The 14,478-nt window shown below is 48.6% G+C and overlaps 1 protein-coding gene across 1 annotated transcript in view; it reads right to left on the reverse strand.

Annotated features, from left to right (window-relative positions):
* SETX (senataxin) overlaps positions 1-14,478 on the reverse strand; it is a 1,477,926-nt gene that overhangs the window by 57,749 nt on the left and 1,405,699 nt on the right. Inside the window, exon 24 of the mRNA XM_069609306.1 lies at positions 1,301-1,388. Within this exon, the coding sequence (XP_069465407.1) occupies positions 1,301-1,388 (88 nt within the window). The remainder of the gene's footprint in view (positions 1-1,300; positions 1,389-14,478) is intronic.

Consider the following 14,478-nt stretch of genomic DNA (forward strand, 5'->3'; position numbering starts at 1 on the left):
TCTGACCTGAGGGACTTATAAGTGGGACTACATAGATTTCAGTATATTGGTTTAGTGTATTTTTCATTTGTGTGGACTAATTGTACCTTAGTGTCAGCCTACTACCCCTACCTGAGCGTTGCGCCTCATCGTTCTGACCATGTCGCCTAAACTAAGAGGTCTGGCGTCCCTTTCTTGCCAGGTGCAGTAGCCTCCCACCAGGGTTAGTGGTTGTGGCTTGCACAGAGGGCGATACATAAACTGCCTTAGCACACACTGAAAATTGACAGCACTTGTGAAAAAGGGGCCTCTGGGGCCTTCTGCAGCTCTGTACTAGGCACCTACTACACCGCCAACATCTGTTCAGAGGGATCTATAAATGGTAACCCCCTATTTCACAACCTCAGCAAGTTTATGCATGGAGGACACAAGAGGGATCTCCTAAAATGCTTATTATGGCGAGACCTAGATGAAGGACTCCAGGTGGAGTCCCTCCCACATAACTGCTCTGAACATGCCAGTTTCGGATTGCACTGACCCCTTGCACTCCTCGGACTACTGGCGAGTTCCTTAGACAAGAAAATCTTCTGGTCCCTGGAGCAATTGGACTTCCAAAACACATCAAGCTACCCACTTTCTACAGCGGTGGATGACACCCAGACACCAGACACAGAGGTTATGGGTGTCCGTTAAACATTCTCGTACACTTGCCACAGACCTTGCACCAGAAGTCCTTTTTGCTCAAATCCAATTAAAACATTAAAAAAACCTAAGCAAGAACTAAGAGTCCATAATTTGCGTGAATGTTAAGAGGCAAACAGTTTTCAAAAGGCTCACTACCCGTAGCAGCACAAAGCAAAATGTTTGGGTCAGGGTTCGGAGGGGATTATACCCAGGGCACCCTCCTTTCCGGATGTTATCTCGAGTTACCTATGTGTAAATGGCACCTGGAAATTTGAAAGAAAGAATTTGGAAAAGAGATATTAAACAATGGTACTGAAGAACTCAGGATTGTAATGGATACTTACACCACCGATCAAGAGCTTAGAGGTTGGAAACATGTGTGATGAAGTTTATACCGTACGAAAATGTGGTCTTAAAAAAAATGAACATTTGAAAGATTACGTTTGTTATTACAAGTCGACGCATGACGTGGAGAAACATGGATGATATCACCAGGTTTGACCAAATCCCCCCTGACGCGTGAGGAGATTCTCAGAGTGGAACTACATACAGTGGGATCCAGAGGCAATTGCTTTTTTCAGAGGTTTAAGAAATTGTTAAGTTTCTGAAAAGCTGCAGACCAATTTCCAGGACTTACCATTAATGTTGTCAAGCTTCCGAGAATAAAGAGGCTTGACTTGGCTCTCGTAATCGTCACATTCAAACGCTGTCGACTGGCCAAAAACCTAAGAGGGAAGAGAAAACAGGTGTAATCGGTTTCTCTTACTAGAAATGACAACTATAATGACCCTGGGAACAATGAACTTTAAACACAAATGACCATGTTATGTTTACAGGTCTTGTACCGTGCACTGCTGCTTTCATGACCATGTTATATTATGTTTACAGGTCTTGTACCGTGCACTGCTGCTACTTGCAGGACTATGTTATGTTTACAGGTCTTGTACCACGCACTGCTGCTACTTGCATTATCTCCTGGTGGCCTGGTGGATCTGCAATGGAAGGAGGGTTGGGGCACGGGGAGATTTGTTATTGGGACATAGAGGGAAAAAATGAGTTTAGGTGTGCTGTTGGCAGCTTCAGTCCGGAGAAACTGGTCACTGGGCGGTGGTGCGTTTTTGGTTCGCAGACAGCGTGTGGTGTTGAGGTACGAGTGTGCATGGGGTACTTTGTGTTTGGTTTCTTGTTGGGTGTTGCAGAGTGTGCGGTTTGTGGTGGTTTGTTAGGTAAAGATTTGGGGTAGTACCCTTACGGTGCACTACAACAACTGTAGCCTCCTGGCAATAGGGACGCAACCTTTGGTCTAGGTCTGAACTACACAGGTTGGTAGTGTGGCCTAGCAGCCAGGCTTCTCTCAAGAGGGGCCAATGTGAGCAGTAATGCAGTTACAGAGAGATTCACAGTGACCAGCAGTCAAATAAACACTTACACTCAAGGTTTCTTGATAAAACAATTATTAATGTATTTACCAGTCATTTAAACAAGCCTTCTTCAGAAGGAACAATATAAAAGCAATACACTTCAAAAATCCACACTCTTAGGTTTCTCAAATTCAGTAACTTCCCATTGGGGATGACACAGATCATTCCTACACCCTCAGGTGACTTAAATAACTAGGACGCTTGTGGACATTTATATGACAATGCATTACTTACCGTAAAAGCATTTCTGATGGTTGTATCTGCTTAGATTCACATGCTGTGCATAGGTCCGACATCCAGTGGTCACTGCGGAGTATTGCATTTTGTTTTTCGTAGTCGAAAAGGGACGTCGACAAGGCGTGTCTGAAACACTATCCCTATAGTGACGTGCGTTGTACCCACAATCCCTCACGCGTCGAGGTCCCTCTGTTTGTATTTTTCTGCCCTGAGGGAGCCTTCTAGACGTGAGTGAGTACAGAAAAGAGAGATATAAAAGGAAGTCTATGTTCCTTCCATCCGAGCGGGGAGGAAGGGTGGGCGCATGTGAATCTAAGCAGATACAACCATCAGAAATGCTTTTACGGTAAGTAATGCATTGTCTTCTGATGTTTGTTAATCTGCTTAGAATCACATGCTGTGCATAGACTAGCGAGCAGTACCCGGAATTGGCGGTGGGTTATGAGAAAGAACAGTAGAGAAAAGATGTCTTAATACTGCCTGTCCCACCTGGGAGTCAGATCTAGAGTGTGCATCTAGACAGTAGTGTTTTGTAAAGGTGTGAACAGAACTCCAGGTAGCCGCTTTGCAGATGGACTCAAGGGGAACATTTGCAATGAATGCTATGGACGCCCCCGTGCCTCGAGTAGAATGTGCTCTTGGCCTAAAGGGGAGTTCTCTCTTAGCAAGAGTATAGCAGAGAGTGATGCATTGAACAATCCATCTACAAATAGTGGACTTTGAAACTGCATCCCCTTCTCTTCCTGCTGCCACCGAGACGAAGAACTGATTAGTCTTCCTCAGTGGTCTGGTTCTTTCCATGTAGAACATGACCGCTCTGCGCACATCTAGTGTGTGCAGATTCCTTTCTCCCAAGTTGGAAGGATTTTGAAAGAACGCTGGTAGTTCTATAGACTGGTTTACGTGGAATTTTGAGATGAATTTCGGAGCAAACCTTGGGTGAGTGCGTAGAACCACCTTATCTCTGAACTGTAACAAAGGGGTCTAGAACAGAAAGAGCCTGAAATTCACTTACTCTCCTGATGGAGGTGATAGCTATTAAAAAAGCAGTCTTAATAGTGAGGTGTTTAAGAGATGCTTTGTGCATGGGTTCGAATGGTGAGCCCATGAGTCTGGTAAGTACCACATTAAGGTCCCATCCGGGAGCTGGGTCAGCTATCGGGGGGTGTATTCTCTTTACTCCCTCCATGAAGGCCTTTATAACAGGGATCTTCCACCACAACACCTTGAGTTGGGAAGTGGTGTATGCAGAAAGTGCCGCTAGGTGGACTTTAATGGAATTGAATACTAGACCTGAATCCAATAGGTGGGTCAGGTATAGAACAATATGTGTGGGAGAGCATTCAATCGGGTTGATGCTCTTACCCCTGCACCAGATGACAAACCTCTTCCATTTGCTAGAATAGCAGTGGCGAGTGTTAGGTTTTCTGGCTTCCCTGAGGATGTCCATGCATCTCTGCGGGAGCTGTAGATGTCCGAATTCTAGGATCTCAGGAGCCAAGCTGCCAAGTTCATGTTCTGGGGGCATGGATGTAGGGTCCTGCCCTTGTCTTGTGGCAGCATGTTGTACGGGCAGGGGAGTTTCACTGGGGGAGATAGAGACATCTGCATCAAGTGAGCGAACCATGGCTGTCGGGCCCACATTGGGGGCACCAGTATCATGGTTACTTGTTCCTGGTGCATCTTGTGCACCACCTTGTTGAGAAGGGGAGTCGGGGGAAAAGCGTAAACAAATTTCCCTGACCATTGTATTGACAGACCGTTCCCCTTGGATTGGTTCTGGGGGTACCTGGAGGCGTAATTTAGGCATTGTGAGTTCTCCAGGGTTGCGAACAGGTCTATTTCTGGGAATCCCCATTGTGTGAAGACATCGAAGACGATGTTTTCGTGCAGTCGCCATTCGTACTCTTCGGGCAGGGGGAAATCTCTGCTGAGTTTGTCTGCCAGCAGATTGAGTTCCCCTGGTACATGTTGTGACAGTAGGAACATGTTTTGTTTGTTCCATATATTTTGGGCCAGTTTGGACAGTCCTGGAGAGTGGGTTCCCCCCTGCTTGTTGATGTAATACATGGCTGTGGTGCTGTCTGTAAGGACCATCACTGTCCTGCCTTGTAGGTGTTCCTGGAAGGCTTTTAGCGCCTTGAACACCGCTAGTAGCTCCAGAAGATTGATGTGTTTGGATGCTACGTTCGGAGTCCACACTCCGTGAGCCGTCTGATGGGATAGGTGAGCCCCCCATCCTGTGAGGGATGCGTCTGTGGTTAGAGTGGCTTCCGCCGCGGGTGTGGCAAAAGGGTTTCCCTTTTCCCAGGTTTTAATTTGTCCACCACCGTAGCGAGAGAACTAAGGCCTGCGAGACCACCACTAGATCATCCCATAGTCCGCTGGCCTGACACCACTGGCTGTTGAGCCACTCTTGCATTGGGCGCATGCCCAGGCACGCGTGAGGTACCAAATAAATACACGACGCCATCATGCCTAGCAAGCGCATTGCTTTGCGTACCGTCACCTCTCGACCGGTCACATATTGAGGGATCTGAAACAGCATGTTTTGGACCCTCTCTTTGGAGGGGAAGACGAGGCCGTCCTTTGTTTGAATTAGAGCCCCTAGGAATTGTTTGATTTGGCCGGGGTCTAGGCTGGACTTCTTTTCGTTGATGGAGAAGCCCAACTGGAACAAGAGGTCTACAGTCTTTTGGGTATTGGAGAAGCATGTTTCGTAAGAATCCCCTGTTATGAGCCAGTCGTCGAGGTAAGGGTAAACTGGGATGGACAACCTGCGCAGGTGGGCCGCTGCCACTGCCAGCACCTTTGTGAATACCCTTGGTGCTGATGCTATGCCGAAGTGTAGTACTCTGAATTGGTAGTGTTTGCCCTCTATCATGAACCTGAGGTATTTTCTGTGCGCTGGCAACATTAAAATATGAAAGTATGCATCTTTCATGTCCAATGTTGTCATGTAATCTCCCTGTGAAAGCAGTGGGATCACTTCCTGTATGGTCACCATACGAAACTTTTGGGGTTTGATGGGCGCAGATCTAATACAGGGCGCATGGTTAGATCCTTTTGGGGTACAAGGAAGTACACTGAATAAATACCTTCCGTTACCTGAGATAGAGGCACGACCTCTATGGCTCCTTTTTCCAGCAGTTGTTGTACTTCTTGGAGAAGGATGGCAAGATGTTCCGGTGTCATGCGTCGTCCCCTCGGGGGTTTGTATGTTGGGGATCTGTTGAATTCGATGCAGTATCCGTGGGCTACAGTGGAAAGTACCCAGCGGTCTGATGTTATACCCTCCCATGCTGGAAGAAAGGATGTTATCCGGCCCCCGACCGGTGTTGCATGGGAGGGGACGCGAATCTTCGCGTCACTTGGTGTTGTTGGGGGCTTGGGAGCCTCTGGGGGTGGACCCCCGGCCTCCTCCTTTGCCCCGGCGCTGGCCTCTTTGGCTGTACTGCCCACTATTGGTCTGGAAATTGGTGGCAGGGTACTGTTGCTGCTGGTTTTGTTGTTGGCGTTGGCCACGAAAAAAGCGTTTGTTGCCATAGCCGCGCCTGGTAGAGGGCTTAGAGATTTGGTCAAGAGTTTTGATAGTATCGAACTCTTGTTTAGCCATCTCCAGAGCCTCATCCACCGCTTTCCCGAAGAGGTTTGAGTCTTCAACAGGTTTATTAAAGACGCCTGTGTCTCCGGTTTGAACCCTGAGTTGCGCAGCCATACGTGGCGTTTTAGGAGTATTCCCTGAACCAGGGAACGTCCCGCTGTTTCTGCAGCATCCAGAGAGTTCTTTACAATGCTCTGGTTGACCTGGGTTCCTTCGCCAATAGTTGTAAGCAGGCGTGTACGTAGTGGTTCCGGCGCTTCTTCGGCGTCTTTGCGCAGTTTGGCCCACTGCGCGTCCGCATAGCTAGCGAGCAAAGAATTGTTGTTCGCAATTCTTGCCGAAAAGGCAGCCGAGGATGTAACTCTTTTTGCAAGGGCATATAACCGCTTGCCCTCCTTGTCAGGTGGTGCCTCACTGGTGGAAAGTGGTACCCCTGCCCTCTTTCTTGTATTGGTTACTACCAGGGAATCCGGAATGGAATGTCCCCTGATGTACAGCGGGTCTGAGGGTGAAGGAGTGAAAAGTTTTTCAATTCTAGGATTGACCCCTCTGATTAGTGCGGGTGTGGACAGCGAAGGGATGATTCTTCTCTTCACCGAAGCGAGGAGGGGAATGGTCTGACTGACCGGGGGTTTCTCCTTAATTACTCTTTCCACAAAGTCTAATTCAGGAGAGAGCTCCCCAGTGTCCAGTTCAAAATGTGCTGCTGCTCTGCGCAACAGGGCATTGAATGTGGGCTGATCGTCAATGGGAGGCGTGTTTCTAATAGGTGAATTGTCAGGAGGATTTAGGTTCAGGATATCCGTGTCGGAATATATTGATGGGGATTGCCAGGGGTGAGAAGGTCCTTCTTCTGGATTTTCTCCGAAGCCTTCTCCTACCAAGTCTGGGCTGTCTTCCAGACCTTCCTCCTAGTTGCGTCCCTCTTCATCGTCCATAAAATCATCCTCTTCCTCAAAGTAATGTTCTTCCCCAGTGAGGTCATACACACTATGGAAGTCTGAGGCTGTGTCCTGGTGGGGATTGACTAGTCTCGGAATTTTGGCCCTGGGGTCCTCCTGAGGCCCTTCTCTTATTCTCTTGGGAGTGGGAGGGTTCTGGGTATTCATAAACCTCTCCATTCTTTCCATGCAGAGATGGAGCCTTTCCATGGTTTCATGGGGTACCCCTGAGCGGTCTAGCGGGGGAAAAATAGTGTCTTGTAGCTGAAAACGGCTCGACCTCTCCCACAACGTCGAGGAAAGTGTCCCGTCGCCCTCCGAAAAGCCTTCAGGTGTGTTGGGGGTCCCCTCGACTGAAGGGGGTAGTCCCTACCTTTCTTTGGGCTTTTTCGGCGTGTCTTTCGACCTCTGCGTAGCGCTCGATGTGTCTTTCGGCGTACGCTTGTGGGCGTCGGCTACCACGATCCTCGCCAAGCTCTCAGCGACTCGTTTGTCAGCGGAGGGCTGTGGTTTCGACCTTATGGGTGTCGATCGCTCTACGGCGGCATGCGCTTTCTGCTGATGCGCGCCGGCCGATGATTTGGGGGCGGCGCCCTTATTTGCCGAAAGCCCAGTCGCTGGTCGCGGCTGCGGTTGCGAGAGGGGCTTCGAACCCGAACGGTCCGAGGAGGCCGCCGGTGGAACCTGCGTCTCCTTGGGTGCTGATGCTCTCTTCGCCTTCGACGAAGAAGAGCCATGGGTTGTGTGTGCTTGTGTGGTCTTGTGTGCGTCAATGTCGCCGGGGTGTTCATCCCCATAAGCAGGGCGTGAGCCGAGCCCGTCGGGGCCGGGGACAGACGACGAAGCGCGTGTGCGCTCTTTAGGGGGGGGTTTCGACTTCCGTAGCGGAGGTCGTGTTATCACGTTCCTCGTCACTGTCGGTGGTAGCAACGGTGGGTGAAGCGTCGGCCTTCGACATAGCGTAGGCCGCCCACCTCTTGACCCTACGGTCTTTTAGAGTTTTTGGCTTAAGAAGCCGACAAGCCGTGCAACCTTCCTCTTTGTGATCGAGGGGCAAGCAGCGGTTACACCGTGAATGCTTGTCCTTCCAAGTAAACTTGCCCTTGGAAAGCGGGCAAAACCTAAAGGGTGTCCCTCTCCATAGCCGAGGCAATAAATCGTGATAACAACCCCAAGGGAAAGGAAGGGGAAAAGGAAAGGCATTCTCAGAAAAGAACCAGAGATGTCCCACGACCCCCACTCTCCCTACTGTATATGGCCTGCGGGGCCAGGCCACGTGTTCGGCAACGCCGAAGGATCTCCTCCGCTCGTCCCCTCCGTCGAAGATCTTGCTCGGCGGAGACAGCTTCACAACAGCGTCGAGGGAGGGATCGATATGTTCTATATTAATATAGGAAAACGACCAAAGGTCGAGGAGATGTAATCTGCAATGTCTCTCGAGGAGCTCCGCGTAAAGGCGACCAGTAGCTGGGCGGAAAAAAACAATCTGAGGGACCTCGACGCGTGAGGGATTGTGGGTACAACGCACGTCACTATAGGGATAGTGTTTCAGACACGCCTTGTCGACGTCCCTTTTCGACTACGAAAAACAAAATGCAATACTCCGCAGTGACCACTGGATGTCGGACCTATGCACAGCATGTGATTCTAAGCAGATTAACAAACATCAGAAAGTACTGTTACATTTAGAGTAGGCGGAGTGTGTAAAAAGAAAGGTTTAGCAGAACAAACAAGAGATCTCTAATATCCTTTTAAAACGGGCAAATACCTTTGTACCCCTCAATGCAGAATAAGTTACCTCCTTCCTGGCAGAACAGGTGCAACACAATAAGAGAGGAGAAGAGTCTTTCAAGGAACCAGGCTAAGCCAATGTCAATAGTCTATGTAACCGAAGCACTTCTTGTAGGGGAGTAAAAGTCTTTGCACAATGTTTTTGAAGTCTTTTGATGAAGAAAGAAGAATCAAATGTAGAGCCACAAGCCAGGAGACTTGTGAAGAACAAGTTACTTCTTACCTGGTAACGTTCTTTCGATGGGATGTTCCTCCGGCGTATTCATTATCTTGATAGATCGATCATCTCCAGTTTGCTGGCCTGGAGAAAAATGTCAGTAGAGGGTGCTGCGCGCCGACGTCCCTTGAGGCGATGTCCCTCGACAGCCTCCTTATCGGTGCCTCATCATGCGTATAAATACTCACGCAGCGTCCGTTGCTCAGTTCCGTTTTGACGTTTAACAGTTGCTTTACATGAATTGGTTATTGACCCTGAAGGAGCGTAAGCTGTAACCACAAGGGAAGTTTTACTGAGGGGATGGATGGGAGGGGCAATAAGGAATACGTCGGAGGAACATCCCATCAAAAGAACTTTACCAGGTAAGAAGTAACTTGTTCTTCGAAGGGATTGTGTCCTCCGACGTATTCCTTATCTTGATAGACTCCAATAGCAGTGGTGTGTAACTGGAGGTGGGAGTAAAATTGCCATGTTTCCCTTCAATAATGAACAGAGTGCAACACAGCTTTGCCAAATCTAGTCTCTTGGCTAGAGGAGGAATCCAGGTTGTAAAATTTAAAATTTTGTGAAGGTATGTGCAGACGACCATGTGGCAGCCGCACATATGTCTCAAATAGGTACCCCTCTTTGGAGGGCCGAAGAGGCTGCAATACCCCTGGTTGAATGAGCCCTAAGATTTTGAGGAGGCTCTTTCCCTGCCAGTTTGTAACATTCCAGAATGGCCAAAATAATCCATCTGGAAATGGTCTGTTTTGTTATCCGTAATCCCAATTTATGCCCGGAGTAACCTACGAACAGTTGGTCTGCTTGCCTAATCCTAGCAAGTCTGTTGATGTAAAAGCTCAAAGCCCGCCTTGGGTCCAGCCTATGTAGCCTTTTTTCCTCTTTCCCCGGATGGGGAGGCGGATAGAATGAAGGTAAGGTAATCTTCTGAGAGATGTGGAATTCAGAAACCACCTTTGGGAGGAAATTAGGCTTCACTTGTAGGACAACTTTGTCTTTATGAAAAATTGTATGAGGGGGTTTAAAAAAGAGCTTGTAATTCGCTCACCCTCCTAGCAGATGTCAATGCCACTAATAAGACAGTTTTAAGGGTGAGAAATCTTAGCGAATAAGAGTGGAGTGGTTCAAAAGGAGTACACATCAGGAAATTTAAGACTAAATTTAAGTCCCATAAGGGAACTTGGAATGATCTTGGAGGATAGACATTGGTTAATCCCTTCAGAAATTGTATTACTAAGGGTAACTTGAAATGCAATGGTTCCTCTGCAGTGCGCTTGAAGATCGATAGCACGGCAAAATAGCCCTTGATAGTGCCAACCTGAAGGCCCGAATTTGCCAAATAGAGTAGAAAAGATAACACTGTTGGTGTACCACATGAAAAGGGATCGATATTCTTTTCTACACACCAGCTGCAAAATTTGTTCCAACGGCAGCGGTATAAAGTCTTTGTTGCTGGCCTTCTGGCCGAAAGCAACACCTCCATGACGTCATCTGGGAGTACCCAATCCTTGTAGCTCAACCTTTCAGATACCAAGCGTGAAGGTTGAGGGTTCCGATGTCTGGATGGAGAACCTGACCTCCCTTCTGCGAGAGAAGATTCTCCTTGAGTGGAAGACGAATTGGTGAGCAGATGGACATGTCCAGAAGGTCCGGGTACCACGTTCTCCTGGCCCAGTCCGGGGCAATTAGGATCATGGCTTTCCAGAACCTTCTCAACCTCCTGATCATTTGAGGAATGACAGGGACTGGAGGAAACGCATAAAGAAGTGGAAACTCCCAGTCCACTACGAACGCATCCCCTAGAGCTCCTCTCGGGGGAAATTCCCTTGAACAAAACTGATCGCACTACCTGTTGATGCTGGTGGTGAACAGATCCACTTGAGGGGTTCCCAAAGGGTGAAGATCTGTTGAAGGACTTCCTGCGCTAGTTCCCACTCGTGGGAGACTGTAGTCTGCCTGCTCAGAGCGTCCGCTGTCTCCGGCTAAGTAAACTGCTCATAGAGAGATTCCTTCTTGGGTTGCCCAAAACCAGAGCTGCATCGCCTCTCTGCACAGAGGCAGTGATCCTACGTCTTCTCTTTTGTTGAGGTAGTGCATGGCCACTGTGTTGTCTGTCATTATCAGGACATTTTTCCCCTGTACAGATGGCAAAAAAGCCTTCAGCGCTAGTCTGATTGCTCTCAGCTCTAACAACTTGATATGTAGTCTGGATTCCGATGGAGACCAACGACCACTGATGGTCAAGTCGTTGGCATGGGCTCCCCACCCCGTGAGTGAGGCATCTGTGACTACTGTTATCTCCGGCCATGGTTGCCAAAACAGTTCTCCTTTCAAAATGTTCTCCTGACAGGCCCACCACTGAAGGTCTCGAGCCACCTTGTCCGGAACCTGAAGGAGATCTGTCATTCTCCCTGAGAATTGCGACCATTGAGTTCTTAGTGCCCACTGAAGAGATCTCATTCTCAGGCGAGCCTCTGGCACAAGGAAGATGCAGGATGCCATGAGGCCGAAGGCTGGGAGACATTGGGCATTTTGAAACTTGGTGACCATCTGCAGAATATAATGAGCCCTCACCTCTGGTGGTGAGGCTTTTCCCAGGGAAGTGTCCAAGACCGCTCCAATGAACTGGAGTCTCTGTGATGGTATCATCTGTGACTTCTTTAAAATGAGGGAGAAGCCCAGTTTGTGAAGGAAGTGGCAGACATAATCTAGCTGGATCTGAGCTTGTTCTGGAGATACAGCTCTGATCAGCCAATCGTCCAGGTAGGGGTAGACGTGAATCCCTTCCCTCCTTAGACTTGCAGCCACTACTGACATTAGCTTGGTGAAGACCCTCGGGGCGGAGGTCAGCCCAAATGGCAGAACTCGAAATTGATAATGAGAGCCGCCAATTGAGAACCTCAGGTATTTCCTGTGTTTGAGATGGATTGGCACATGGAAATAAGCATCCTGAAGGTCCAGAGATACCAGCCAGTCCTGGAGCTGGAGGGCCTGAAGGATCTGAGAGAGAGTTACCATCTTGAACTTGTCCTTCCTGAGGAACTTGTTCAATTCTTGTAAGTCCAAGATAGGTCTCAGTCCACCGTCCTCCTTTGGTATTAGGAAGTAGGGGGGAGTACCAGCCCTTGTTCCTCTCCGCTACAGGTACCGGTTCTATGGCACCTTTCTCCAGCAGGTCTACAATTTCCTGCAAGAGGAGCGGATCTGGAACTTTCGGAGAGCTGTTCCCCGGTGGATGACTGAGGAATGTGTAGAAAAGGCAGGCAGTAACCTTGGGCAACTGTCTCCAATGCCCAAGCATCTGACGTAATAGCCTTCCATTCCGTCAGATGTTGAGTTAGCCTGCCCCCTACTGGTGTCTTCTGAGGAGAGTCCTCAGAGTGATTTAGAGGCGGCTGATGCAGATGCCAAGGGTAAAGAGGCACCGGCTGCTGCTGCTGTGGCTTTTGTATTTTTACCCCGTCCACCTCGGGTGAATTTTTTTCGACTGTCCTCTGCCTTTTCCGAATGCGGAATAAAAGCGAAAGGACTTACCTCTCCAAGAGGTTCCTGAGGGGCGATATGGCATTTGACGGATTACAGCTCCCAGGGATTTTGCTGCTGCTTTGGATGTCAGTAACTTTTCTAGACTGTCATCCGCCTTCTTACCAAACAAAGAAGGGCCGTCAAAGGGCATATTTAAAAGTCTGGCTTGTACATCTGAAGCAAACCCAGACTTTTCGCAACAACGCAAATCTGCGGGTTGTAGTACTTGCTGCCATGGCCCTACTGATACTGTCAGCAGAATCAATGCTAGTTTGAAGGGATTCGCACAATGCGTCTTTACCATCCTTAATGATGTTTAGAAACGCTTCCCTTTCTTCTCCCTCTGGGAGGCAGTCAGCCGCTGATGAAGCACACTCCCAAAGTGTGTGGCTGAACCTTGCGAGCGTACAAGTAGCGTTAATAGATTTCAACGCCATGCTACATACAGAAAAGACTTTCTTAGCCATAGTCTCGTATCTTTTGTCACCCCTGTCCTGTGGAACAGTAGGGTATGCCGATCTACTGCCTGACGCAGTTGCTGCTTGAACAACCAGACTCCCTGGAGTTGGATGTTTAGACAAACATTCAGGGTCAGTAGCAGATACCCTATATTTGGTTGATAACTTCTTGTTAACCACCGGGATAACCTCAGGAGTTTCCCAGTTAGCCAATATCTTTCTTTGTAATGCAGCGTGAAATGGAACCACAGGATCCTCCTGTGGGCCTTTAACTAAAATATCTGTAAGGTCATCCTGTTGGAATGCAGGTGAAGGTATAGACCAACCCATGAATTCTATAATCCTTGCCATTAAAATTCTGTAAGGGGTCTCGGCATGTTCCCCGGGGTCTGGTTTGGCAAATTCTATTTCTGGGGAAGTATCTAACCCATTTGCCTCATGTAAGGATTCTCGAAGGTCCTTTAACCTATTTTCCTCAGAGGTAAACTCCTCTGGTTCAGGTGTTGTAGTTCCCTGCAACCCAAAGAGTCTTTATTGATCCGAATCCTCCCCTTCTTCATAAATTGAAGACAAAGGTCTGAAATGATCAGACCTTGGAAATGGTTTAAATCCCATTTCCAGAGCAGAAGGGGCACAAATTGTCATAATTGGTTGAAAAAACGTCGACGTCCTCGACGCGGACGTTAAAGGCTTCAAAAACACCGAAAAAGGCGTCAAGAAGATCGGAAGAGGCCTCGAAGAGCTCGAGAGGATCGGAATCCGTCTCGAGGTTGTCGATGACATTCTCGAAGTCGTGTTAGAGGCCCTGGGTATGAACACTGGCTGTGAGGTAGTGACGGCCGTGGGTTTGTTCTTTTTCGGCGTCGATTCGATCGACATATGAGTCGATGAGCCCTTCGATAATGGCGTCGATGACGCAGATTTATGTGTTGAAGGGACTTTCGACGATGGCGTCGATGGCACAGTGCCTTTGCTCGAGGGTTTGTGACGCTCTAGAGTAGTTTCTTTCGCCGGGTGCAACGACTCACGGCGTTTCGATTTTTCATGTCTTTCACCCAGGGTATCACCCTCAGCTGTCTTCGAGGGGGTCAAGGACACTTTCTTGAAGACGCTCAGCATCCTTTTACGGAATTCCTCCCACTCAGCCTGAGAGCTACTTTTTGTGGGGCAGGTGACTCTTTCCGGGGAAACAGAAGACGAGGAAGGGGATCTTCAACGTTTCTTACTCAAATGCTTGGATCTCGAAGAGTGGTGGGAACTGCTTCGAGACCTAGAACAAGAATGTTTCCTGTGTCGGCGAGGATACTAATGTCTCGACTGTGCCGAGGAAACTTTCGAAGGAGTTTTAACTGTCTTACCTCTCTCAAGCTTCCCCTTACGCTCCTTCAAGGCTTTCGCCGTCATGGACATGCAGTCCTCGCACTCTGAACACTGGTGCTCCGATCCCAGGCACCACAAACAGAGCCTGTGAGGATCAGTCAACATTTTCTTTCCACATTCTCAACATTTTTTGAAGCCGGACCATGAAGTCGTCGGTTCAGATGAGGAAGCCATCGAGTAAGAGTTGGTATTCTCGAGGAATAATGAAGAATATATCTGACTAGCGAACTGAGCAACG

This window comes from Ambystoma mexicanum, chromosome 8 (assembly GCF_040938575.1).
Source record: "Ambystoma mexicanum isolate Mex_15411 chromosome 8, UKY_AmexF1_1, whole genome shotgun sequence".
Classification (NCBI taxonomy): Eukaryota; Metazoa; Chordata; class Amphibia; order Caudata; family Ambystomatidae; genus Ambystoma; species Ambystoma mexicanum.